This window comes from Falco naumanni, chromosome 9, assembly GCF_017639655.2.
Source record: "Falco naumanni isolate bFalNau1 chromosome 9, bFalNau1.pat, whole genome shotgun sequence".
Classification (NCBI taxonomy): Eukaryota; Metazoa; Chordata; class Aves; order Falconiformes; family Falconidae; genus Falco; species Falco naumanni.
Genome location: NC_054062.1, coordinates 11,557,978 through 11,585,324, shown reverse-complemented (window position 1 = coordinate 11,585,324; position 27,347 = coordinate 11,557,978). Strand labels below are relative to the sequence as shown.

Sequence of the window (27,347 nt, the reverse complement as noted above, 5' to 3'; positions counted from 1 at the left end):
GGGTGCGCCTGAGGGATTCTGTGCCTGCATGTTGACCCCGTGGGAGAAACAACTGGCTGCAGGAGGGCGCGAGGAGGGTGCCGGGGCTGGACCCCGTCCTGGGCTCGCTGCTGCCCGGCCACGCAGGGGCTGTGGCGAGCAGCTGGTGCTCAGGGCACTGTGGGGCTGCCGGTGGTAACAGGGACCCAGCTCAAGGACTCCATAGAATCATGGAATCGTTTAGGTTGGAAAAGACCTTTGAGATCATTGAGTCCAACTGTTAACCCAGCACTGCCAAGCCCACCACTAAACCGTGTCCCTAAGCACCACATCTACATGCTTTTTAAACACCTCTGGGGATGGTGACCCCACTGGGCAGCCTGTTCCAGTGCTTGACAGCCCTTTCCTAAAGAAATTTTTCCTAATATCCAAGGTTGGTCCGGAATGATCTGATGTTGTGTGACCTGATTTGGGTTACCGGGAGTTACAGGACATGCGCTCCCAGAATGGGATGGAGTCATCCTGTAGGAAGCGAAGCGCTTGCTGCTTGCTGCGGAAGGGTTTAGAAAGGAGCTCGATTGCCTGCTCATAGAAATGTAAAGCTTCTCCCTTTGCAATTCCCCTTTCTTGTACTTGTCCACTAAGGCAGTAAAACCATATACTTCCCATGCCTACAATCCCATTTGTTTTCCTTTTTTCCTCTGAAGGTGACCTCTCTAAGGAGCCCTTCACCTCCCCCCTGCTTTTTCCTCTGTTATACAGAGCTGGTCTCCACTGTTTGTCACCCATCAAACAAGATGCAATGAAACACCTCTTGTGAGCCATTCGTGGGCTGGGGTGGCAAATTCAGTAGCCAGGCAAACAAAAATACAAAGAGATGGAACTGGAAATGGATAGAGGGATTAATTTTGCACAATGACCTATCGGAAGTAGTAAGAAGGAGGAAAATGCTTAATTATATGTGCACCAAGTGATACCTTCACCAGGATTAGTGACACCACATTCCTGGTGCGTTTAACGGTAGGGAGCAGAGGAATTACCCGCGTCTGTTATGAACCCTTATTGCAGGACTTCTCAGAAGTCAGGCAGATGGTTGTTGTAATTTATTGCAGTTCCTTCCATAGCTTCTCTAAACAATTTTATTTTATTTTATTTTCTCTGAAATATCTGTACACATAGAGTGAGAGGAATAGATTTTTGGGGAAAGCATGTGCTGTGTTTACCTGCAACCTGTTCTCTCGCTGCAGTGGCTGGAAGTGGTAACATCCACAGTCCTGAGGTTGCTGAGATATGCTAGTCCACGTTCACGAATTTTCTCCAGCTACATTTGCAAACCAGCTCGGTTCTGGGGCACGGGCACAGGGTGCTGTTCCTGGCTGGGGCTCCTGTGCCTGCCGAACCGCCGAGCTCAGGAGCGGCGGCGCTGCAAAGCAGAGATGCTGCCAGTGGCACCGTCTGTTGGTAAAATAAAAACAAAGCCAGGAGCCTGGTAGCTCCTTACGTGCTGTTTGTTGCTCGAACTCAAATCGACTTTACTATTTCAGTTTGGCCCGTGGTAAGCTCGGTTGTGTTGAGGCAGCTCCTGGTTTAGTTGCCTTCAGCACCGAAATGTGCTCAGTTTTGTTATCCGCAGCTTGGACTTTGTTCGTGCCACAAAGGGGCTGATGTCTCAAACTGCGTAGACACAACAGAGCCCCGATTGTCATGAAAATCAGCGAAGCCTTGCTGGAGCCCCAAGAATTATGAAGCGGTGGCTTGAGTGGGAGGGCAAGAGTATGGGGAAGGGCTGCCTCTGTCCTGGGTCCATGCAGCTCTGCTAGCCTCTGTCTGCCCAAATTCTGGTTTTTTCATGGAAGTTTTTAGGGATTGGCTGTGGCAAGTGACAGTGTCTGCAGACAGTGTCCTGGAAGACCTCCACTTTCCTGGTCTGGCAGCATCTGACCCGTTTCGGCACTGGCTTACAGCTCCAGTGAGGATCTACATTTCTGAAAAAGTCACATCTTCTGAGAATTCCTTCTCCCTGGAACTGTGGTCTCGCGCACGCCGGGGGAGCGCCCGGGAGAAGGGGCAGCACATGGCGGTGCCCATGCTTCTCCTGCCTGCAGTCACTTCCTGCAGGCAGCCCAGGTGAAACACCCGTGCTCCCAAAAGGAAATCCAGAAAATGTTCTTAAGAAAAAGCTCTGAAAGTACAGGGTGCCTTTTAAAGCCTTGCACAACTCAAACACTTATTTTCCTTTTCTCCTGCCACATTTATAGCCCGTCATCTTCTCCACACTGTCTCCTGGCTGGTTTGCCTGGCATCACAGTTCGCTGTGGACAAAGGGCAGCAAAACGCAGCATTTTTCCTGACCTCATTTGCAGACAAGTGGCCACGTTGGTAACGGGATGAGCCAACGCTCAGTGCGCTCTGGAGATCTCCCTCCCGTTTCACAAGCCCCTCCCTTACGCCCATAATGTCAAGACAATAAATCCGTTGCAGGCGGCAGCGTCACTTGTATGCAGGTTTTGGCAATGTTTTTTTACCATTACGGGCTTTTACCGTGATGAACGGGTGTTATTCAAAAATGTTAGATGTCAGTTACAATAGCATCAGCTTTTTCTGTTTGGGTTGGGAATTGGCTGATTCGGGCTAAAATAAGAACCAGCCACTTTATTTTTCCTTTTACCGGGCTTGCTTTAAGGCTGTTTGGTTCAGAGAATGGGATTAATCTTTCTTGTTTTTTGCCTGTCCTGTGCCCATTCCTAGTTTGGCCTCTCATTTTACAGAATAGTTCCAGATCTCTGCAATTATTTTCTGCCCTTAAGGATTTATTATGGACAAACTGTAACGTGTGTACTTAATGTGACTTTTGAATAATTTGGAAGATTTGGGTTGTTTGGCCAATTACCCTTTTTGCCAGCCAGCTTTTGTCTATAATTGCAGTTGTTTCTGAATTAGCAGAGTGTTTTTTCAGTGTATCTCTGTTTTGAGTCCCAACAACAGTTGTGTGAGCAACTTCATATCGGTGTGTTCTCCTGAGATTAATTTGCTTTATTTCAGATTGCTGTGGCCACATTGCACTGTGCTGTTACAAAATAAGCACTCTGCATTCTGGTCACACTTCTCCGAGGGGTGCTGGGAGCGAGCAGAGTGCTCGCATGGGATGAAGAATGTGGAGCTTTGGGAGCAGGCAGAATTGCAAGCAGCTGTGTCAATAATGCAGCCAGGGGATGGCTTACCTTGGCCGTGCATTGCGAGGGCCGTGTAACAGGCTCCTCACACAGCCCTGCTTTGGTGACCTCCAAAGTAAAAAGAGAGAGGTCAAGCTGCAGAGCTTGTCAAGGACCAACACAACAACTTTGCAGATTTACAGCATAAGCAAAGCGGAGACCTGGCCCAGTGCAGGGCTGGTTGCGGCACCTTTTGCTCCTGCATTGTGCACCTGCTCCCGCAGAAATGCTAGGTTAAAACCAGATTGTGAACAGACAGACTCACAGGAGGGTTGGCGGTGGCAGGGACCTCTGAGGCCGTATGGTTGGACCCATCTGCCCCAGCGGGGGCAGCCAGAGCAGGGTGCCCAGGCTGCCAGGAGGGTGCTGCTGAGCTCTGCTCTTGCGTGCACTTGGGGTCATTTGCATTGCTGAATGTCACCAGAAAGCCATAAAATTTGAGGCTTGGGATTGAGCGAAATATGACCTCTTTTGTTGCCTCTGAGCCTTGTTTATTTTAAGTCAGCCATTTCTCAGAGCATGGTTGAGCCCCACGGTTCTCAGCCTGAGGAACAGAAGCAGACTGTGGCTTTTGAACAGAGTCAGTGTGGACATCTGGAGGACAGGTGGAATTGGGCACTGGCAGAAATGTTTTTGGCTGTGCCTTGGTGTGGTGAGCAATGGTCTGGGCTTGGTCAAACGCAGCTGACCCCTGGGACACGTTATCAGGCATCTCATGTTTGCAGCACTAAGAACACATGAACTGCACAATATCCAAGGCTGAGTTCATCCCAGGAGCAGGGTGAAGGAGCAGAAATGCTTCAAGAAAACATTGACTGGTGCAGAGAAACATGTCGCTGTATCAGGCGGAGAGCTCACCATTACCAGTGCTGCCACGATGGTACCTGTTTTGAGGCGGGCAGCTAAATCAGTCATGGATTTATTGTTCTGAAAGTTTGCAGAGCCACTGAATTTAGAGGCAGAGATGATCTGCCTCGAGGGGGATGGGCGACATGGAACTTTTAGAGTTGAGAAAGAAATTGGGCAAAGTCAAAATGCCCAATGTCTCATGCAGTTTATTTACAGTAGAGGTTTTCTTGTTGGAGCTAGTGCGATGTTAACTCCATCCTAGCAATAGCATTACTGCAAGTTACTTGCAACCCATTAGGAAAGGGAGTGCCCGCTCACTGACGTGCCGGTGTAGGTCGTACTGTTAAGTTCTGATCATTTGACTGACCTCCGCACTTGTCCATTGCCAGCTGCGTCTGCACCAGCCCTGCCCATCCATCGCCTGGTGGCACACACTGCTGTACTTAGACCATTGCGTGGCTCAGGCGGCCAGAACAGGGCTGCACAGCTCACACATCCCCATCCTGCCCGTCCTGTGGGCTGTGCTCTCACAGGGGCTTGGGGAGCCCTTGTCCCTGCTGGTGGCACTGCGTTTCCCAGTCTTGCTGTATTTCGTGCAGTGGTTTGTCTTTTCCCCACTCCATCCCAACTTGAAAATGCGGCTGTGGTGCTGGCAAAGCCGATGCAGTGTCCCTGCAGGCACAAGGCAGGAGCCCTGACTGCCCAGCATGGCTCGGCTGCCCCTTTTCCTAGAGCCACGCTTTGTTTTCTGTGTTAGTCTGGGTACTGATCTTCAAGTCAGCTTTTGTGAGGCTGATGGCAAAACCACAAACTGATGCTGAAATCACTTCTCTAAGCCACGCCTGTGTTAAGCAGCCTCAGAGGGCAGAAAATGAGTTATGCGGCAGTTTCTTGAGCTTTCCTCCGGCGTGCCAGCTTTGGGCATGGCCAGGGGGGATGCTGGAGCAGGCTGTGCTCCGCTTGTCTGGCAGCTACTGCGCTTCTGTTGGCAAAGGCGATGAAACAGAGCGTGAGCTCGCACCGTGCTGACTGTTCACCCTTTGGAAATCTCTGTATGGTCACAGACGAAGTGCCAGCATTCCTTGGGTGAGGAAGCTGAAGCAAACGCCCAGTTGCCAGTGTCCCATCCCCGTAGGCTGGCAGGTGCAGACCTGGCAAGGGGGGCTCTGGCCCCCTGTCCCATAGCGACCACCGCCATGCAGTGCCCACAGTCCTGGCCCTGCCACACGTGGGGCTTGTGGGCAGCGTGGGGCCCCCCTGCCCACCCTGCATGGGCAGCCCTGCCTGCTGCCTGCTGCTGCCCACTGTTGCCCTGCCTTGCTGCCTGCTGCTGCACTGCCTCCTGCTCCGCCTGCTGCCCACTGCTGCCCTGCCCACTGCCCTGCCTGCTGTCCACTGCTGCCTGTGTCTGTGTGGCTGCAAAGCAGGACCCATCTGGCCCATGCTTGCATTTCAGTGATGATTAAAACTAGATGGAAGTCCTCAGCCCATAGTTGTCAGCAGCCTAAAGAAGCAGCTCTCACGCTGGCAATCCCTGGTTTCTCTCAGCGCGTGTCCAGGCGTTAATTCAGTACCGGCTCCCTTGGCCGTGCCGGGGAGTCGGTGGAGAAACCACACAAGGTTGTGGCTGCACTCTGGATCCTGGGGCTGGGGGCTGGTGGCTGGTGGTGGCTGAGGGCCAGGGGCTGGGGCCTGGCGGCTGAGGGCTGAGAACTGGTGGCTAGTGGATGGGGGCTGGTGGTCAATGGCCAGTGGTCAGTGGCTGGGGGCTGGCAGCTGGCGGCTGGTGGCCAGGGGCTGGTGATTGGTGGCTGGTGGCCAGGGACAAGGGGTCTGGTGGCTGGGGATTAGTAGCTGGGGCTGGTGGCCAGGGGCTGGTGGTCAGTGGCCAGGGACTGGTGGCCAGTGGCCAAGGCCTGGGGACTGGTGGCCAGAGGTTGGTGTCTGGGGGCTGGTGGCCAGGGGCCAGAAGTCAGTGGCTGGGGGCTGAGGGTCAGTGGCCAAGGCTTGATGGCTGGAGGCCAGGGGTTGGTGGCTGGGGCCTAGGGGCTGGGGACTGATGGTTCGTTGCCAGGGGCCAGGGGTTGGTGGCCAGGGGCTAATGGCCAGGGCTGGTGGCCAGGGGCCAGGGGTTAGTAACCAGGGCTGGTGGCTGGTGGCCAGGGGCTAGTGGCCAAGGGCTGGGAGCCGGTGGCCAGGGACCAGAGTTTGTTGTCCACGGGTTAGTGACCAGGGCTGGGGACTGGTGTCCAGGGCTGGTGGCTGGTGGCCAGGGGTTGGTGAGCTGGTGTCCAGGGACTAGTGGCCAGGGCTGGGGGCTGGGGGCTCGGGGGCTGGGGGCCTGGGGCCGGTGGCCGGCGCCGCGCCCTGCCGGCCGGGCCGGGGCGGTGTTCGGCGGGGCCCCCGGGCGAGGCGCCCCCCGGCGGGGCCCGGTGCCCGGCGGAGGCGGCGCTGACATCACGGCTCGTTAGCATAGGGCCGGCCCGCGGGCGGCGGCGATGGCCGAGCCGGGCTGCCCGCCCGCCCGCGCCGCTGCCCCGCTCCCCGCCGCGCCGCCGCCATGAGGCGGCCCTAAGGAGCGGCGCCGGGGGGATGAAGCGGGACTCGACCTGCATGGAAGGTGAGCGGGGCCTTTGTCCGGGCCGCGGCCGCCGGAGGGAGCGCGGCCGCCCGGGGGAGCGCGACCCCCGGGACGCCCCTCGGCCCCCGCCGGGCCGGGTCGGGGGGGCGGGTGCCCCGTGTCAGCGCCGGGGCGGCGGGCAGCGCGGCGCCTGCGCCGGGGTCCGGCCGGGGGCGCTTCCCCGTGCCCCCCTCCCGAGCGCGGCGGGGCGCGGTGCGGGCCGTGGCCGCCGCCTGCAGCTGCGCACGGGCGCGGCAGCGGGGAGGGCGGCGGGCCGGCTCGGGGCTTAATTTGTTTATATTTTAAACTTCCTAATCCCTTTGACCATCTGGAGGAGCTTTTTTTAGTATCGTTAATTATTGATAGTATCGGGGTCATGCCGGCACTTGATAACGGAGCTCCCTCCCCGTAGGGAGCAGTGCCGGATCCGCGGTGTTACAGCTGCCACCGTGGAGCGGGGCGAAGCCCTCCGGAACCGAGGGGACACCGAAGGGCCACCGGCCCTCGGGAAGCCGGGGTGTGTGGCTGTGCCGGGGCCGCTGTTCGGTGGCTCCCCGAGGCTGGATTGCCCTGGGTGGCGGGGTCACGGCGGGGCAGCCGCGGGGCGCCCCCAGCCGCAGCTGCCCGGCTGCTCGGGAGCGCATCCGTTCCTAAAAACAGCCCAAAGCGACCCTGGCTCGGGGCGTGTGGCCGTGCCGGGGCAGGGGCCACGCAAAAAGCTGTATTTTTGTTAAATGGTGTTAGAGAAAGTCGGGGGCCTGGGGGAGCGGCTGGAGGCGCGGGGTCGGCCCGCGAGCGGCGCGGGTGGAGCGATGGGGACTCCCGGGCGGCTGCGGCGGGCTGCCGGGCACGGTTCGGGGCGGTGGGCTTTTGTTCCAAACTCTTTGTGCAACAACTGGCTGGAGCGGAGGATCGGGCCCCCCGTCGCCCGTCCTCCCTGTGCCGCACAATGGAGCGGGGCGAGCAGCCCGCGGCGTCCCCTCGCCCCTCGGCGTTCCCTCGCCCCTCGGCCGGCTCCTGCCTGCGCCGGGCCCCGCGGGACAGGGGTGCGGGGCGGCGGGGGCTGGGGTGGGGGGCAGGCAGGGCCGGGGGGCACCCAGCCCGCCCGCCAGAAGTTGGATTTCTCAGATGAGTTTTTGATATGCAAATGATGGGTCCCGGCCCCGGGGAAGGGCAGGGCGAGGGTTTCATCAGCTGCACGCTCTTGATTTATACCCACCCAGACAGAGCAACCGATCGTTTGCGATGGGTCTTTCCTGGGGGCTTTCTTTTGACTGAACTCTTCCGTGGCAGAAACAAAGCGGCGGGGCTTTCGGGCCGTGGGTTTCGGCTGGGCCGCAGCGTCCCCCCGCTCCCCCGGTCGGTGCTTTGCCCCGCGGCCCCGCCAGCACAGCCGCTGCACGCCGTGCGGGGAACAAGGGCGCCGGCGGCCGCTGCCCCCCACCCCCTCTTTTTTTTTTCTTTTTTTTTTTTTTTTAGAGGACTGGAGGAGGCTTGTCCATTTAAATTAACCTTTATCCCAGCTGGGCACACAATGTTTTTGTTTCAGTTCACAGAGGGTTAATTCCATTCAGGCTCCTACCACGACCGGCACAATCTGCTCCTTGGGCCAGCCTGGGCGCTGGTGCTGTCGCTCGTGGCCAGCGTGGGGCTGGGACCCCCATCGGCGGGGTCGGTGGAACGGGGCGCCCCGGCCCGTTGTGGGCTCGGCCGCCGAGGTCGCTGCTGTCCCAAGGAGGGGCCGCCGAACAGAAAATTTAATCCCTGTGTTCATCGATTATAAGTTAAAGAAAAGCCCCTTAAGCAAATGTGCCTGGTTTTGGGGTGAGCTTCTTGGGACAATGCAGCACTCCGCAGTGAGAGGGGAGTTGCTCCAACTCTGTGTCTTGAATTTAACAAGGTGGTTTTCTTGAAACTAAAAATGGACAATGAAAAAAATTGTTAGGGAAGGTAAGTGGGAAAAAAAAACCTTAGCACGTTTTGTTTGTGTTCGAGGCATCATCAGAGGCAAGTGAGATTTTGTTAGGATTTAAGTAACACGTGTGAGATCTCCCCCTCCCCAGGCAGCTGGTATTTAGCAGCTTGAGATTTAAACCCAGCTAAAGGGTACTGCAGGGTGTGTGTGATAGGGCGAGTTAATCGTGAAGCAAATAAATGATACACAGTTGAAAAGACGTTGAATATATTAATGAATTGCAATGCTGAGTGTCGTCTGTAATCTTTTTTTCAGCTGTGAAAGATTTTCTTAGCTGTAAATCACATTCTGTTGTATAAATGGGCAGCTTTGCAAACTGCAGCTTTCTGTGTCTTCCCTCTTGCTTTTCAGCAGAACCAAATCCCAGCACCGTCAGCTCTGGGAGTTTGGCCTAGGGTTTGTACCTTCGCTTTTGGCCTTGCTCTAGGACATAAAGTCTTTGTTTCAGCTCTGTTATAAAACACCGATATTAGAAGTCACTCAAGCTGGCTGCACTGACACACGGTCTTATTTCCAAGGTAAATCTCTCGCAGGGAGCTATGGTTGCTGTACAGCTTTAAACTGCATCTGCAGGGGTGGGTGTGATCCTTCTTGCAGCCGTGGGGAACTGCTGAGGTGAAGCCAGCATCTGGTCCCCTCCAGGAATGTGGCCGTGCTGCCTGCCCGCTTTGGGAACACCGGAGGTGCTTCCCTGTAGCCTGCTCAGGGTGTTTGTCCGCAGGAGTGATGCAGGTGGGAGCCGCGATGGAGGCTTGCTGAGAGCTGGGTGTATGTCCCGATACTTTATTTGCTGTGTATTTTATATGCTTATTCATGCACTTTCATGTTTTCTGTATGTGTCTTTGCCATGTGCTTCGGCAGGACCCTAAGGTATTTCCTTTTGGAAATTCATAAGAATTTTCTTCTAAAAATTATCAAGACTACTCATTTTGCTGAGGGAAGGAGCAGGTCCTTTAAAAAATAAGTGTATTGCTTCTACCGTTGGCCTTAAAAAACATAGACGAGGAGAGATTTCTTCTTTCTTTCTCTCGCTCCATCTTCGATGACTCTTGTGTAACATCATAATATTCTTGGAGAATTTACATTGTATTAAAATGTGGTATGAAACCTACCATGACCTTTGAAAACAATACAGCCTTTAATGTGGCTTTGGGGAGGGGTTAGCAAGGGAGTAGCCATAAAAATCTTCAGGGTTCAAGATGAGGTTGAGATTTTTGTGAGTGCTTTTGTCGTAGCAGCAACTGTTTGATTTAGTGGCCCCTGCTACAATGGCTTGTGAGAACAAAGCCAGAATATCCCGTGTATGAGTTCGTTAAATGTTAAGACCTATCAGAAAAACTGGGAGGGGGAAGCTTCTGCAGCTTCTGAAATAAAACATGTGCAAGGTATTTGAAAATTGCTTTGTTTCCTAATCTATGTTGTCTTGTATGGCTTTTGAAACCAGAGGAATCAGTGAGACGAGATGTAACAGAGCCAGGGAGGAGGGATGGAGGGAGGGCTTATTAGCTTAAAAATTATTATACTTACTATGTGTTTTGATATTCTAGTGAAATTTCAAGGTTAAGAGAGTTCAGAGCAGCTCCAGCACAAAACTGCTTTCAATTTGCCCATGCTTTACCATTTCTGTAAAGTTTGCTGCGTTTCTGCCCCAGCTGTCCCGCTGTTCGCCTACACAAGGCGCTTGCATTAAGTAGGGTGAAAAATAGCAAAGGTCAGGAGCCAGCAAACCCGTGGGCTGCAGGAAGAGCGTCTTGGGCCTGGTCACCATTCCTACAGGATTTTTTAAACATCTTAAACCCTAAGACTTTTTTGTAGATAATTATTTCTTATCTACTGGTTTTGTTTGAGTGGCATTTTAAGGGGTGTACAGGCACCTCTCCAGACCCTGGAGGTCTGTGTCTTTGTTCACAGGGTGTGCTGCTGTTCTACGGGTGAATTTTAATCTGGAAGCACACTCCATTAACAGTTTCTGCAGGGAGGCATGTGCCCTTATTGTGGTGATGGGGCCACTCACACCACCTCACTGTCACCCTGCTAGCAGGGAGATGGGGATGGCGAGGGAAGGATTCTGATCCCTCCTTGCTTTAATCATCCCGGCTTCCCATGTTCGCCAGGCGAGGGGCCTATTCTTCCCACAACAAAAAAGCTGCGCCTGGAAGTGAGCCCTCATTGACATCCTCGGCCGCCGGTGTGCTCCAGTGAGGAGGGAGCCTCGTGGTCCGAGGGAGCCCTGTGATGCTGCGGGCCAAGGCACCGTGCCATGGTGCTGCTGCAGCACACAGCATCCCCCTCTGCGTTTTGCCGTGTGTGTAAACCAGTAGTTTCGTGGCTCCCCAATTCCCCCCTGGCCTGCCTGGCCATGGCACAGTGTGCCCGGCGGCGAGTGGCTGTTGCTGCTGACCCCGGGATCCCCCAGCGCCCACGATTTATGGCACTGCTGGTGGGAGCAGGGGGAGGGCTGCGAGTTAAGCTGAGGCGGAGCTAAACCCTGCAGATAGAGGACTCTTCTGTCCCAGGCTAATCCCCTGGCCCCCTCCCAGCGTTTATCAGATAGCTGAAGGTGGAGATTATGCAATTGGGGACTACAAAGTCATGTTTAGTTGCCTCCTTTCAGCGAGATGCTCCGATAGCCCCAGTCCTGATCTGTACAAGCATTCCTTTGGGTCTGCATGCCTGAGGTGGTCTGTCCTGTAAAACTGGGACTGGTTTAGTGTGGTGATGACACCGTGAACGTTTCTTTAGCTAAAGTTTGTGTTTCCTTCATTCATCCCTTTATTTTAAGGTTTTATAACAATTGCAGTGCAATTTGCAGAAAAGTGCAGATTTGCATGCTGTGCATTAGCAAGTCATTTAAAGATTAATGCAGACTGGTTACGGTTGCTACTGAGTTTAAACTGTGAAGAAAGCTGCTTGTGAGTAAGAGCAGCTGGTTTAAATTTTTACTTGGCTTGTGTGAGTGCAAATTGGTTTCATTACCAATCCTAATACATTTGACTTATTTATTTCTATGGTGTTCACAGGTTCTCCAGTAGTAAGCAGCTACACACTGGTTTGTCAGGTTGCTTAGGTTTTATCAAGATTGGAGGGGACTTGACTGTAACTTCTACCTCCTGCTGCTTCAAACCCACTGTAGATAAAACCACCTTTGTCTCGGAAAACTGCTTGCTCAAATCTAAGTGAGGAAAACCAGGCATGGTGTTGTCCTGCTGAAATGAGTTCGCAGCAGCTCACCTTCACAAGCCAGTGCCCTCCTAAGGCTGGGGTTTTTCAAGGTCTGTCATTTTGCTGAGTGATACAGAACAGGAACAGCAGGGTGTGGGCAGCACACCAGGCACAAGGCAGAGTTGTGTGGTTCCCTCTGCCCAGCCCGAGCTTTCTCATTAGCTCCGTGCACCAGACAGTGGGTGCAGGCAGCTGCCCTGCCCTGCTCCATGTTCTGTGGCTTAAGGCCGCGGGTCAGCCCCTGCCTGCTCCCACCACCGTGCCAGGCTTCCTCCTCCCTCCCTGCTCTGGCCGTGCTGTCTTTTTTTAGAGTACTCATGTCAGATGATTTCTCTGTTTTGAATTTGTGCTCTTTTCCTTCTTGCTCTTTAATGTTTTTCTTATTTTTTTATGTCCCTTATAGCGTCTCGTCATTTTTCTGACCTGGTCTGTCCCTGTGTCCTTTCTCTTACTGCCCTTTCCCCACCTCCTGTTACTCATCTTCTCAACCACTTTTCTTTACCTGTTGAGACCCATCATCTCCAATGCTGTATGACCCTCTGCCACGCACACTGGAACATCGCTGTAATTCCCTTGTCACCTGGACAGGTCGCTGTTGTGACTGCTCGGGTGCTCTCTGGAAGAAGCCTTTGTCCCTGCTAAGGTGTAAGGGTGCTGTGTGGGTCATTCTCTTCTCCTGTCACCTGGATGTACCTAAAGGAGCACTGGCCTTTGGGTGCCTTTGCTCTGTAGCTCCCAGCCACCTTGGATGAAGAGAAAAGCAGCTCTGGCTGCTTTCCTCCCTGGCTCCACTGGCAAGGTCCAAAACACCATGTGACATGGCCTGTCCTACCTTCCCCTTCCCAAGGGACAACCTTGACTGCTTTGTGGTGTCTCCCCCAAGCGCTGCCACATACTCCTGACTTCCCCATTAATTTGATTGTAGCTATCACATGAGCTCCTGCAGCAGAGAAGTTTCTCCTCTGCATTTTGAATGGTTTGCCATAGAGTAATTTCCTACACAGCACAGCCGGCATCTGTGAAGCAGGTCCTGGAAAGCGTGTGCACATCTTGCGTCTCCTAAGCAGTTTGCCTTTAAATCATGTCATTGAATATATGTATCACAAACTCCAGAGGGAAGGGACTGAGACACTGAAGTTAAACTCTGGGCACCTGAGGCTTGCATGGAGAACCACATGCAACATCCGTCCTCAGGACCGTCCTCAGGGAGCTGCAGAGAACCGTTGCCACCTCCCGGGTCCTGCTTTAGCTGTGGGTCTTTCTGTCTGTTGGAGATTGTACCATGGTGCGTTCAAGCCACAAAATACCAGAAATAATCTGGTTTAACCAGCACCCATAGGAAACGTGTGACTGAGTGAAAGACAGAGGTGTGGTTCCTCAAGTCCCATTGCTCCAAGCAAAGCAATGTCCTTGTTCCTCCGTGCCTCCACCCTGCTCGGCCAGGGTGAGCTAGTCATCCAGGTAATGAATATTTGACATTTGGGAAGGCAACCCCATGAAGTATACTGCAGATTTGTGTGCAGCCCTGAATACACTTGAGTAGTGCCCATCTTTGAAGTGCAGCTCTGTTTGCCACTGTTGGGATATTAATAGGTTAAAACATTGGGGCGGGGGAAGGCAGCTTGGTGTGGCGTGTGAGGGGTTAAGCTGTTCGTTGCTAAACATCTGCTACAGGAAGAGCTTCTGGTGCAACTTGCTGGCATTAAGTGTAGCTGACTGTTAATGTGAAGCAAGGTTTAGGCCTCCCTGTGCAGCTGCCAGGTAATGAGGATCCATCTGGGTTAACTACCTGGGTCTCTTAAGCCATCATTTACTTTCTCCTTTACATTTGACATCCATGTCTATGGAAATCATGGCCTGCTCACAGGTTCTCTGCCGAGCTGTGCATCCTCCCTGCTCTGCCTCAGAGGCAGTGTTAAGAATCTTAAAATGCTGAATTTAATGTGACAGCTGCTGTTGCTGGGAGTCCTACCATTTACATTTTTAGCCATCCAAAGGCCTTCTTGGAAAAGGAACAGTAAAATCATATCATTGTGGCTTAACCATATGATTGTTTCTGTAATAATGTTCACTTGGGTTCTGGGCAGTGATTGTGCTGTGAGGCTTTTGCTGGTGCTGCTGGAGCTGCTGGAGGGAGCAAGGAGGTGCTTGCCCTGGGAATATGGAAGGTGTGATGGTATTTCACGTTGGCTGGTGTCTGCCAGGCATGATTTCTGTATTTGCACACCCTGGTCTGTGCAGTTGAGGTAGGACACTTTCAACCCTTTTCCCCCTCAAGGTTTCTGTTCCTCTCTGCTGTTTCTGGATGAGCACCTCTGCCATGCTCTGCTTTGTGGGCGTCTGTCTGGGCAGGCCACCGGGCAACGAGACTTTCCCAGTCCCTTCAAGAGAGTTTCTGATCGCTTGGTGAAGCTGTTTTATTGACCACAAAGCGTTTCTTCTTCTCTTGCAGATGAGCGGGTGGATCAGCGAACCTGCCTGATCTGCGGGGACAGAGCTACAGGGCTGCACTATGGGATCATCTCCTGCGAGGGCTGCAAGGGGTTCTTCAAAAGGAGCATCTGCAACAAGCGGGTTTACAGATGCAGTCGAGACAAGAACTGCGTCATGTCACGCAAACAGCGCAACAGATGCCAGTACTGCCGGCTGCTCAAATGCCTCCAGATGGGGATGAACCGAAAAGGTAAAACTGGGCTTTTTACTGGTGGAGGTACAGACTGGGGCCAGTGTTAGCAATGCATGCTACCCTTCCTCAGCTACCATTTTGTATTGCGATTCTGCCTCTCAAATTCCTGACAAGAAAAAGTGAAACATCAGCAAAGTTGTGCATGGATAAAACATTCTTCCTGAACTACTTCATTACTGTATTGGAGAAAAAAACCCCTGTAAGAACTGAAAGCCGGTACAAATATTTGGAGAACTGATTGTTGTGATCCTTTTTTTCAAGGAAGGTAACAGTTTGTTACTGTCCTTCCTGATGGATGTCCTTGCATTTGCCTTGAGTGAAGTGGTCACCATATCTATTCAATATTTTATATTGAATATATATTATATATTCAATATATTAATGTAGCAAAAATAAAGGCATTTAAGTAGGCTTTTAAAATGCCAAGCGATCTCAGTCAGACTTTAACTGTTTGTTGTCAGGGGGGAGCTTAGACCTGCAGTTGCTGCCCAGTGATAAGGTGGTGAGGATGTTCACTTAACTGCCCATCTCTGGTTGATGGCGCATGGCTCTGGGCAGCAGCATGTGGAGCTGGGGAATGCCAAAGGTGCCTTTGCCTGGTATGAGGCCACATGCAATCTGGATTAGGGACAGACACCCCTTAGTCCCCACGTGTGCGGAGGTGGTGAACTGCTACGGTATCATCTTCAGGATGGCAAATCTTCAGTAGCTCAGAAATTAATAGTAAAAAATAGTCTGGGATTTATTTCAGTGTCATGTTTCTACTCTTCATTCCAATCTTTTGACTTTTTAATCTCTGGAATTGTTGTTAACCATTAAACCCAGAGATTTCTGGGTTTCATGGCAGCAGACAGGTATATGAGCAGAAACAGAGGCTGTTCAAGTCCCTCCTGGATGTGCAGCTAGGATGGCGGGAGGGACCTTGTCCTGGCTGCAAAACAGAAGTGCCATCTCATGTTTTTTTAGATGTGGCTATGGATGCCTTCAGTGTCATCATTCATATGAAAGCCGGCTGTCAAGAGCACTAAAACTTCCATAAATTTACTGCAAATCCACCAGGATCTTCCTTAGAAAATATGTCTTAGAGCTGAGATGGAAAGCTTATCTCCTGACTGCTTTGATTACAAATTATCTTTGGGAGTTTTATTTGATGGGGAAGGCAAGCTAGTTGCAGGTAGCTTTTAACCTGAAGCGTAGTCCTGGGTGACCAGGAGCGCTGCCTGGGCTCGTTTATTTTAAGTGTCTGTAGTGTGAAGCACTCAGCGCTTGTCATCAGGCATTCTATAAATCAGGGGAAGTTATTTACATTTTCCTAAGCTCCCTCATCAGCTCCATGTGGGTGTCGGAACCAGCAGGGCAGCCAGCCCCTCGGAGGTACCTGGAGCTGCTTGGAGCTGCTTCTGCCCGCTGCTGGCCCGGTGCAGGGCTGCCTGCCTGCTGCTCCTCATCTCTAGCTGCCAGCCTGTACCTGTGGGCCTGTGTGCCGGGCCTGAGCCTGTGTGCCAGGCCTGTGCCGCGGCCTGTACCTGTGGGCCTGTGTGCCGGGCCTGAGCCTGTGTGCCGGCCTGGGGCTGGGGGGCTGTGCCCCGGGCAGTGTGCCGGGCCGGGGCCTGCCAGTCTGTGTGCCGGCCTGGGCCCGCCGGCCCGTGTGCCGAGCCTGGGCCTGCCTGTGTGGCCGCCTGCAGGCCCGGGCCACGCTGGCGTTGGCGGTGCAGGCAGCGCGCTCCGGTGGCGGCGGGCGCGGCTCACCCGCGGGGGCAGAGCGCCACCTGGCGGCCCGCTGCCCGCCGTTCTCTCCAGCCCGAGCAGGGCAGGGCTGCGCTGGCAGCCGGTGCCCCCGCGGGGGGCGAGGAGGGCCGGCGGCGGGCGAAGCAGCGCTAGCTCCCTGCCGCGGTGCCCGACCGTTGTGCAGCGGGGCTGGGAAGCGGCGCCGGGCCTGAGCAGGTGGGTTTGAACCACGACGAACCATGCGCGCCCGAGGGGAGGCCAGAGCTGAGGGGGCTGAGGGCCGTGTGGCTGTGGCCTGGGACCATCCGGGTCTCTTGACGCCTTTCTGTGTGGATCACCAGCAGAAACATCCCTACATTTTGTTGCAGGCCTTGGCTAGGTTCTGCAGCTAGCAGGATTCCAAAACTCTCATTTCCAGGCTGAGCTGCGCAGCAGGACCCGGCCTCGTCTCTGCTGATACCCGAGTCATTGCAGCAGATGCGGGGCGTTGACGAGCACCTCCCAGGTCTGGGGGGTTTTCTTCCATCTCGGCTAGGTTGTAGGAATTTACAAAAATAAACCAAGTCAGTTTGCATCCTGTAAATCTTGCTGTGGGACACTGGCCGACGGGGCCTGGCCAGGCAGCCCGGGGAGCATCAAGCTGCTGGCTGGCAGGGAGCTGCGTCAAGAGCAGTGGGGTTCGATTAACCTCGGGTTGTTGAGAAGTAGCAGCAGTCGTAAAGATAATGTGCGTGAGCTTGGGTACTGTCTCGGGTACAGCCGCGGTCTGAACGGCACCCGCGGCCATGGGGACCTGCCCAGCCTAACTGCCAACTCCTCTTAGCACGCAGGGGTTAAGGGTTTCGCAGGCTTTGAGCTCAGGGCGCAGGAGTTCATGCACAGTGTTGCCCTCAGCAGTAGTTGCCAATTTGAAAGGCAGCTCTCAAACCAGTTGGGCAGGGAGGGCAGCTCAGGTGGGGTGACTGGAGCTGGGGACAGAGCTGTGGCCCTGGCTGTGGGCAGGCAGGAGCAGACAGACCATCCTGGTGCCCACCAGCTCATCTCTGTGGCTGAGCACTGCAAACTGCAGAGGCATTTCTCCAAGGCATTCTGTAAAATGATGGGCATGTAGAAAAGAAAGATGTAAGCTAATGTCTGCTATAATTACGCTTCAAAATCAAAAGACCAAGGCAATTTATGTCCTCAGCTCGTAGCTGAGAAGATTTCCAAATTACAATTAGCAACAAAATATCTTGGAAAACTAGAGAAATTCCCCTCAAATTGGAAAAGTGTTACTGTATTTCCAGTAAATTAAAAAAAACCTAAAGGGAGTAACAGAGGGCTAACCATGATGGCTTACTTTTACATCAGTCGCATCTTTTTAACAAGAAACTAATGTTTTTTTGGAAAGAGTTTTCATAGAAAGTAAACAGCTTTGTTTGTTAAAATTACCTGCTTGTTTTGCTATATCTTAAGAGATTTGTGTGATGTAAGAGACAATTATAATTGTTTTATATCCGATCCTTTGTTTGTGGCTTCTCCAGTGTGCTTAAATGAATGCTGACATTTTAAATAAAAATACTTGCTGTTATGGAGAGGTGATAGAGTTTGCATTAGAAGGATTAAAACTGGGTTGCTGATCTCAGAACACATTGTTGTAAGGTGCTGCAGGGATCACTGTGCTGCTGCTCACGGGTTGCCTGAGTAGTAAATCATCGGGGGGCTTTTGGGTGGTGATCTGCATGGTTCAGGAAGGTGCAGTTTAGGTGTAAGTGCAGGGTGTGCATGGCTCTGCCTTGCTGCAGTTGCCTTAGCTGAACCCACGTATGTAATCCCTGAGCTGCAAGTGCAGCACTGAGGCAGATGAAGATGACTTGAGCTGAGGATATCTAAAATCAAGCAGCTTTTCTGGTCCAGAAATTTTTCCTTAAATTTTGTGTCATTTTCTGCTTCGGGAGGGCCTCTGGCAGCCCCGTGTGCCAAGCGGGGTGAGGCTGGCCAGCAGCAGCAAGGTCACCGTGCAGCTGGAGAGAGCCTCCTGCCAAGTCTGGCCAGGTCGTGGTGGGAAAAAGATCGGGACCTGATAAACAGGAGGACCCGGCCCGGGAAAGGAGCTGTACAAGGAGCAGGATTGATCCTCAAATGCTGCCAGCTTCTGCGGAGCTGCTCTGCCAGTAAAGAGAAAAGCAGAGGGAGGGGGAAGGTAGAGAAGCAGCTCCAGCGTAATCCCCATAATTGGGCTTCACTGAAGCTCCCTAGAAATTGTTTAAAGTCTTAAAAATGCAACTGCTGTATGGAGGAGCTGGACTGCCCTTCTGAAATGCAATTGCATTGCTCGATCTTGGAACTGAAATTTTAAACAACGGTTTTGCATGCAGCCGGCTGGGTAGCATATCTCCCCTCTGTTTTCTGTGGTAGCTGTAGGAGATCTGACCCTCTGCAGCAACAGCGGTGCCAGTAGTGACCGGTGAAGTGCTTTCCCTGTGTGCTGCCGGCAGCTGTGGTTGGGGTCTCCCCAGGTGGAGCCTGGCTCATGGGGGTTCGCAGGGCTGTGGGCAGTGGAGTCAGAAATGCTGGAGGTCACAGTTCATTTTCTAGCTGTCGTGGGCATTTGTTAGGTTATCTCCAGGGGTGAAGTAGGGTTGCTTTCCGGGTGCCACTTCTCAAATTATGCTGGAATTAATTGTGGTACAGGATTGCTGTTCCTTCATTACCTGTCACTCAAGGGTCACATGAAGAAACTAACCATCCTGAGGGACGCTTGCAGCCCCGCTGATGTGTTTGTGCCCTTTGGGGTGAGGGTCATGGTGTGTACTGCTGGAGCTTGCCAGTGCCCTGGAAAACACTGCAGGTTTCTGCGTACACTGCTATGGTGAACAAAATGAATCTTTTAAGGTATAAAGATTTTTTTCAAAATGGTAAATACCTTCTTATGTATTTGTGGAATATTGAACAGTAGTGTTACTCACCAAGGTTTGGTTGTTTTCTTTTAGCAATCAGAGAGGATGGCATGCCAGGAGGCAGAAACAAAAGCATCGGACCTGTCCAGGTGAGCATGTCAAGCCGTTTCTCAGTAGTTCCCTTCAGCCTTTGCTCTCCTGGCCTTGGCACAGAACTCCTCTCACGATGGTGGGCTCGGACCGTGCCAGCAGCTCGGAGTGGGACGGGGCCACAGCTGATTTGATTGAGCCTTTCTCAGCCTTGCCTGTGCCTCTTGCTGGCGTAGCAGGGCTTTGACTCTCCACAAGTGTTAGAAATACATCATGAACTGTAGATTTGTAAATAAAGCTTGGCACTTGCTTATCCCTGGCAGGGACATGGTGTGGTCCTAGGGTGCCTGTGTGAATTCACAGGCAGTCTTGTGGTGCTCTGTCCTTTGTGAGCCGCACAAGGACGTCCGTCCCTCTGCAGCTCCCAGTAAATCTCGCAAGCTGTCTGCTGCAATTCCTTCAGTTGTTCCAAGAGGGGCACCCAGTAAATGTCTCACTGATTGATAGCACAGCTTGTCTGGAGATGTCTTGTAAAGCGCAAGGTAATTCAGCACAACAGCTTGTACTGCACGTGTGAGAAATGATGGCCATTTCCAGCTTGCTTCTAGAAGAGAGGTCTTTTAAAAGTTTACTATTTATTTTAATAAAATAGAAATAACGCTGAAAGCGTTTTCTGTGACTCTGTGTGCCTGTGAAAAGACTACTCGCTGTGGTCCAAAACCTAACCATGAGAAGCCAAGCAACCAGATGCTCTGCCTGCTCAGTAAGGTCCTCCATAGCGAACAGAGAAAAAGGCAAGAATTAGACAGTGCAGCTGTGCCTGTGGTCAGTAGCAGAAAACCTAGCTCAAAGAATAAAAAAAATCTCTTACTGATGGTAGAGCATTTTCTGCTGTTGGCAAGCATCATATTTATAACAGCATTAGTTACTGATTCTTAAAGCGTGTGCGGGCCTATCAAAGAGCAAACATTTCATTTCTGGCCAGGTAACAATTTTTACTGCCTCTCTGAGCAATGCAGCTGTAGTAAGGGCAGCCTTTGCTAGCCAGAGCGGGCCCTTGCTCATCTGAGACTCACGTGATCGGTCAGTGTTGGACCACAGGTTATGCCATCGACTCCATTTCTTGGGGTGAGACTATTCAGCAGTCGCACTCTTCGCATGCTGTACTGGGTAAGCCTGCTGAGGTTTTTTGGCACTTTTGCAAGACTGGAATAAACTGTCTAAGCAATGTTTGGCTCTTTAAAATGTTCAGAATTCACTGCATTTCTTTGCAGCATGTTAACTTGAGTGGTTTATGTATAGTTTTATATATATAGTGTGTGTATATATATATGGTATATGTCTATAGTATATCTCATTTTATATATATATATATATATATATATATATATATATATGAACTCTCTATTTTGTGACAGCCTTGCTTAGGGACATGCACACAATTTTAAAAAAAAAAAAAAGCCCCAAAATTTTATGTTGCATTTTCCCTGCTACTGATACAACATTTCCCCAGGAGCATGACAAGCTCCTTCTTGAAACTTTATACTTCAGTGCACTCGATTTTTATTTTTAGTCCATTTTAGCTTCATATGTATTACTCTCTAATACTTGTTTTAAGTATTAGATGCTTGGTTACTTCTTAGGGTGCCACCTGGTTCTTATTTGGGGAAAAACAGTGAACAATGATTCCCTGTAAATGTTTTCCTGACTGATTTTATATATGTCACCTTGCCTCTCTCAATTGCTTTATCAAACTGGAGCCTACCTCACCTTCCGTTTGGCTTTACCTCTGCTGAGTTCTGAGTGATGTTCCCAATGAACTGGCCTCAATTACTCCCTGTGTTTTCACTGTGTGACAGTGCCTGATTTATGGCTTGTTGCTGTGTGTATTTGACATCATCTTTCCATGTGTTCATTCCTGTCTGCTGTGTTATCATCACTTGAATCATACTGCAGGAACTGGAGGTCACCACAATTAGCTGTAAATAGAATTTTTCATGTGCATTGTTATATGTAAAGGACAGATGTGGTATCTGCAGGAATGGCAAAGCGTTTCTCCTGCTGCCGGGTGGTTTCAGCTCTGCAGGATGTGACTGCTCAGTCAAGCTGTTCAACAAAAGCAAGGCTCTGCCTGGTTTCTGTTCTCAGCTGAAATAACCAAATGATCCTGTATCTGACAGATATCAGAGGAAGAGATTGAGAGAATTATGTCTGGGCAAGAATTTGAGGGAGAGGCAAACATGTCATGGAGCAACAACGGAGACAGTGACCATAGTTCCCCTGGAAATGGAGTTTCTGAGAGCAACCAGCCTTCACCTGTTTCTACTCCATCTTCAAGGTGGGAATGACCCCTGGAAGAATTTTATATTACTGTAATCTTGACTGTCTTTCCCTGAGTGATACTTTGTGTCAGTGTAGGAAAAATACACTGTGAGTGCATCTTTGTGTAAACCGAGCATGCTGCAGACTCTTTCATCTCTGATTGTGCTTTAAGAAAGACAGACGCTGGATTTGAAAAGAATTGAACTGGGAGGTGAAATGCTCATGAGCAAATTAAAAAGGCAGCAATGCTGAGTTAAAATTATATTTAAAATATATCTCTTCATTTGTATTGATAGTGTTTTCTGCAGATCATGGAAACTTGATTACATTTCACTGCTCATTCTGCAAAAACTCTTTTTCTGCAGCATGCTCAGGTTTTGAAAATAAATTACTCTGTTTAGGTTACTGGTTGATGGTGTTGTATTAATGCCAGTTACTGTTAGTGCTAGCCTCCTGATGCGGCCTTTGACGGTAAGCACAGTGAGAATCTCAGACTCGCATTCCATCTGCTTTCCAGTTGCATCTTAAGCTAGGAAACGTTTGTGTTCACTGGCTGTGTAAATAATTTAAAATCCCAAATTCTGGCCCTTTAAGGAAGCTGGGGTGGAAATGCTTTTGTACGGCTGGGTTTCTGTTTTTCTCCTGAGTGGCTGCTCAGCAGGAGTTCCCAGATCTCCAGTAAGAGGAACTAGTGCTGAGCCAGGCTCAACGTGAGGCAAGCATAAGGTGTCTGGTCTGCACACTCAATTCTTTTCAGTGTACAGTTTAAATACAAAGGCATGTTCTGTTCTGTCTTCTTTCCCTGTTTTTATTAACATTTCTGATGGAGCTGGGTGCAACATTTTAATGAACCAAATGGAATTTTTTGGGTATATTAAAAAGCTTTTCCTTTTCCAGTAGGTCTGTGGAGCTGAATGGATTCGCTGCACTCAGGGATCAGTATATCGGGATGCCAGTGTCCATGCACTATCAGTACCTCCCGCACCTTTGTAGCTATTCTGCTCACTCGGCTCTGATGCCCCCTCAAATGCGCAGCCTGGACCCTCAGTCGCACAGTCTTATCAATCAGTTGGTGTCAGCAGAGGACCTGGAGCCGCTCAGCACACCGATGCTCATTGAGGACGGGTGAGTGTGTGTGGCAGGGTGCGAGAGGCTGTCCTTTCAGTCTGGATGTCCCTGCCGCATGCACGGCTGCGGCTTGTGCTGCAGGGGATGCTGACGACAGGGGTGGTGGCTGGGTGCATGCATGTGTGGCCCGATCGGCGCGAGGAGCACGTTCCCTGGGAGGAGATGCAGCCATAGTGCAAGCAGCAAACCAGAGCCCGTCCCGTGGGCGGCCTGTGCCCTTGTCTGGGGCTGGAGCTGGCATGCATGGACCTTGCGTGGGGTTCCAGGCTATGAGGCCAGGCTGAGCCTGTGCAGGAGTGCGGTTCGGTGGGTTTCAGTCCTGAGACCGCGTTAATTGTGCATAGGGCCCGGTAGTAAGCACAGTGGCTGGAAAAATACACACAGGTGGAAAAAAAGCTGTGTAGTCTGTCTGTTGGTGAGAGCTGCAAGTCTGTCTCAGAGGCTGAGCGGCCCAGCAGACTGTGCTGGCCAGGTGGGTGACCGCAGCAGTTAGAAGGGCTCCCGTCATGGCCCCTGGCTGGGCAAGCTGGGTGCTGGCCCTGTGGCTCCTGCTGCCGGGTTACATGCTGGGCACCAGCACGTTGGGCACTTGAACATGAATTCCTGTGCTATTTGCTTTGCTTTTTGAGTGCCTCGTCAAATGATGTCATTCAATGTTTTTAATGGCTTTTATGCCTTCATATTGACTGTGCCTGCAGGTATAAAGTGACTCAGGCAGAGCTGTTTGCGTTGCTGTGTCGTCTGGCAGATGAATTGCTTTTCAGGCAGATTGCTTGGATCAAGAAGCTGCCATTCTTCTGCGAACTCTCCATCAAGGACTATACCTGCCTGCTCAGCTCTACGTGGCAGGAGCTGATCCTGCTCTCCTCGCTGACTGTTTACAGCAAGCAGATCTTTGGTGACCTTGCTGATGTCACCTCCAAGTACTCTCCCTCCGATGACGAGCTGCACAGGTGAGACATCAGGCTGAGCTCCTGGGTAGGGGCTAGAGATGGAGGAGCCATTGGGAGGATGGCAGTCAGGCACCCTGTGACCAACTAACCACCTCTCCTGGGACAGGTCACTTCACTTGTGGCTGTTTTCCTTTTCTGTTTTTTAGGGAATGGTTGTTCCAGGCTTAGAAAGTGCCTCATGATTAGTCAGTATTGAATCAAAACTTCCTTCTGCAGGGGAAGGTGCATGGTGCTCTGTGGTGCTATTTGAATTTTCTGTAGCAATGCTGTCATCCTCCAGCACAGCCCTACAAACTGCCTTTTTTATGAGGAGTGTAAAAGTAAGCAAAACTCTGGGTAACCCTGAAGTATAGGATGGAAGGTCTTACTTAAAAACCCTTTGGGCCAGTGGAAAGGTTGTTCACAAAGCTAGTTGTCTGTATTATCAAAGTGTTCATTATTAATTGCTATTTCATTGTTTTGATTACATAAATTTAAAGATGTTGCAACTTAGTTCTTGGTTTTTACATAGTACGTACTATCTGATGCTCTGAGGAACCTGCCTTTCATTTATCATTTTGGTCAGAGTGTTTTTTGGTTTGGGTGTTTTGTTTTGTAGCCTTGGTACCAGACAGATCCTCCCTTTGTAACAGGCTCACGATCTCACCGTATTAAGGCAGAATAGGTAGGACTTACAGGAACTGCTGCCCAGCTCCCTTACAATATCTGCCCCATTTGTGGTCTGCCCGTGCTAGGCTTAGCAATTTTGCAAGAGTCGCCAGGGGATCCAAGTGTCTGATGAGTGGACATTTAAAATGCTATTGTGGTCCTCAACCGTCACAGTATCTAACGGTTCTTTGAGGTTCCTTTGTGCATCTGTTTTGACAACTGGAGGGGCTGGCTGGCTGAGACCACGGTGGAGGAGTGCAGGAGCTGAGAGCTGGACCCAGGTGTCTTATTTCCTGAGGCAGGTTCCTCTGCAGCACTGTTCTACCCGGCCATTCATCATGCATCTGGTGCTGGTCCTGCAAGGAACAGTAAGGGTCATAGAAAACCACAATAACACTTGTTCCTGCATTCAGCTGTCCTTTTGTTCCTGCTGTCCTGGTCAGAGCCTCAAAAGAGAAGTGTTTTGTTTCATTTTATGTTTGTGATAAATACAAGCGAGAGGTAAAATGACAAGACAAAGGAGGAACCCTCGCCCTTCAGAAGCCGGCAATTTATTGCTGGTCGCCTCGAAAGTCCTTCAGGGAAGATCTGTGCACGTGGCTGAAAATAGGTGTTCTTGGGAGTGGAATGTCTCTGCAGTCTCTTCTGATTTAGCTTTTCAAGTATCATTAATTGTCATTAGTAACATGGGAAAAAGCACACCAAAAAAGCCATTTAGCGGGAAGTTGCGCAGATGAGGGGTCTCAGGCTGCATGGCTCCCTCCCAGTTGTCTTTGTGGTAGTTGAGCCATAGCTTGCCTTCTGCAGGTGGCGGTGGGGTAGTTTGTGGGTATCGGTCTCCCTGTCCGATGCAGTCGTGGAGAAGCTGGTCACTTTGGATTTGAGCGGAGGCTCTTTTGGAGAAGTGTCTGACTTGAGGACTTGCTCAGAGGCCCCTGTTTCCTCTGGCATTGATCAGTAATGATTGCAAACCAGAGTTCATTAGATCTCACAGCTCACTGAAAGAATCTTGCTGAGCTGTGATAGTCTGGCACTTTGGGGTTAATTTCTGTTCTTATTTAACAAAGTGACGGGAGCAATGCTAATACTTAGGTAGGTGACAAATGAAGGCATAGGATGAGCTCCCCAGTCCCCATGTTTTAATCACTTCTAACAACTGGCTAAACGTTCTGTTTGCCTGCTAGATGAAATGTTTTCTTTTATTGTGCTGTTTTTCTGGAGATGAATATGAAATGAATAGATTCCTGACCTCCCCCAGCACTCCTGATAGCGCTTCCCTTCCCCCTCCCTCCCCAGCTGATGCCGATAACTCCCAGCCAGAAACTTGCCTGGTGTAAACTGCGAGGAAAAGTGTGTGGAGGAGTCAGTCCTCGAGAAGAAATAGGGCTGTGAAAAACAGAACAGCTTTGTTTGAAGGGGGGAGGAAAGTATGCACAGAAAAGTAAGACAGTTCAACTGCAGGAATGAGAGAAGAGCTCTCCTGGATTTACGAAGTGATGAGTGGCTGGTAAAAATGTGCATGCTCTAAAAACAATTAGACCCAGCAGACGACTGAGTGGTCTTTGTGCTCATTAACTTCTTGAGCTTTGCAATCTTGCACCTGCAAGATTTTTAATGTCAACTTGAGAGCAAGAAAACTTGTACAACTTTAGATTAGCCGACAAGGCTTTCATCACTTACAATATTACTTTCTTGAAGAAGTGACCTGGAGTTCAGATAGCTTGTTTTCACTTCTCTGAGGTCAAACTCCACCATGCATTTTACAAATAACTTTGAAGTAAACAAACACGCATGCCAAAATAAGGTATTATTCAGTGAAAAAGGTTCTATTTTTGTTCTATTCAAAGATGGCTTTCTGGCTGTGCTCTTATTCTTTCTGCTGTACAATGCCAGAGCACAGCTGAAGCTTCCCTAAACACTTTTGTCCCACTTCTGAGCATTTTTGCAATACGTGGTTTCTTTGAAACCAGGGATTTTGCTGTGAGATGTGTTCCTGAGAGCCCACTCTGGCTGTTGGCACATATGGGATGTTCCCACAGCACGCCTGCAGGCACCAGCAGCCCCCGGTGCCCTCCAGCTCTGCTTCTGCCTGTTGCTTACGCTGTGGCTTTTCCATGGGGTACATGCACACATCACTCCTGAGGAAGCAGCCTGGCACCCTGTTCAGCAGTAAGACCTCATTCTGCACCCACAAAATCTCCATCAGGCAATTTCCCAGGAGGTTTTGGGGGGATTTGGATGCCCTGTGCATCAGCATGCCCTCTCCTGCCCGCCTCTGTCGCAGGCTTCCCTTGGAAGGGGTGGATGCGCAGCTTGTTTCTAGCAAACGGCACAAATTCACAATGAGTGCGGCTGTGCCTGGGGAGGTGCTGTAGGGATGGTGGGTCCGGATCCCAGCAGAGGATCCCTGGAAGTCCTCACTAGCAGCAGTGCTTTCCTGCTTGGATCTTGATAGGCATTTATTAAGTGCAATGAATCCTGCACGTTCTGTTTGAGGGGGGAAGTTTAGAAGGAGGCAGCATGTGTTCCTTAGCCTGTACGATTCAACCCTAGACCATAGGCTGCAGTTTTGCTCACTTTAACGTTGGCTATTTGTGGTTTCATGCATACTCCTATTTGTGAGAAGGATCACAGCCTTCCTGCACTATGTCTTACCCCAGAAGTGCTCAGCTGAGGAAAATTAACAAACCATAATGAACAGGAAATAAATATGGCTGCGTGGAAGTACGGAATCTCTTTGAGTCACTCCTGGGAATTTTCGGGAGGTGAGCTTCCTCACCTGCCTGTCAGATAAATGAAGTGTGTGCCACTGTTGTGCATGGGTCGCTGTAATTCCTCAGTGTTTAAAACAAGGCTTTTCCCAGCGGCACTCTACAGTTATGAGAAATTGTAGGCACTTTTGTTGTTAGAAATGGGAATGTGCTGGGGGCAGTCTGTGCGGCAGGGTCGGGGGTCGGTGTTCCCGCAGTCCTGCACCACCAGCGCAGCCCTGTTTGGGTGCTGCTCTGCTCAGCTGGTACCGTGACATGGTGACATGTGCTGTACAGAGCCAAAGC

The 27,347-nt window shown here is 51.1% G+C and overlaps 1 protein-coding gene across 3 annotated transcripts in view; it reads left to right on the top strand.

Annotated features, from left to right (window-relative positions):
- The window catches only part of NR6A1 (nuclear receptor subfamily 6 group A member 1), a 98,216-nt gene that overhangs the window by 59,365 nt on the left and 11,504 nt on the right, over positions 1 to 27,347 (top strand). Inside the window, exons 1-6 of one of the 3 annotated variants that reach the window (XM_040605510.1) lie at positions 6,533 to 6,660; positions 14,310 to 14,540; positions 19,244 to 19,299; positions 21,421 to 21,578; positions 22,460 to 22,687; positions 23,389 to 23,643. In XM_040605510.1, the coding sequence (XP_040461444.1) occupies positions 6,633 to 6,660; positions 14,310 to 14,540; positions 19,244 to 19,299; positions 21,421 to 21,578; positions 22,460 to 22,687; positions 23,389 to 23,643 (956 nt within the window). In that variant the 5' untranslated portion in view covers positions 6,533 to 6,632. Of the gene's footprint in view, positions 1 to 6,532; positions 6,661 to 14,309; positions 14,541 to 19,243; positions 19,300 to 21,420; positions 21,579 to 22,459; positions 22,688 to 23,388; positions 23,644 to 27,347 lie in introns of those variants that run through there. The other 2 variants (XM_040605509.1, XM_040605508.1) reach the window with 2 other exon arrangements.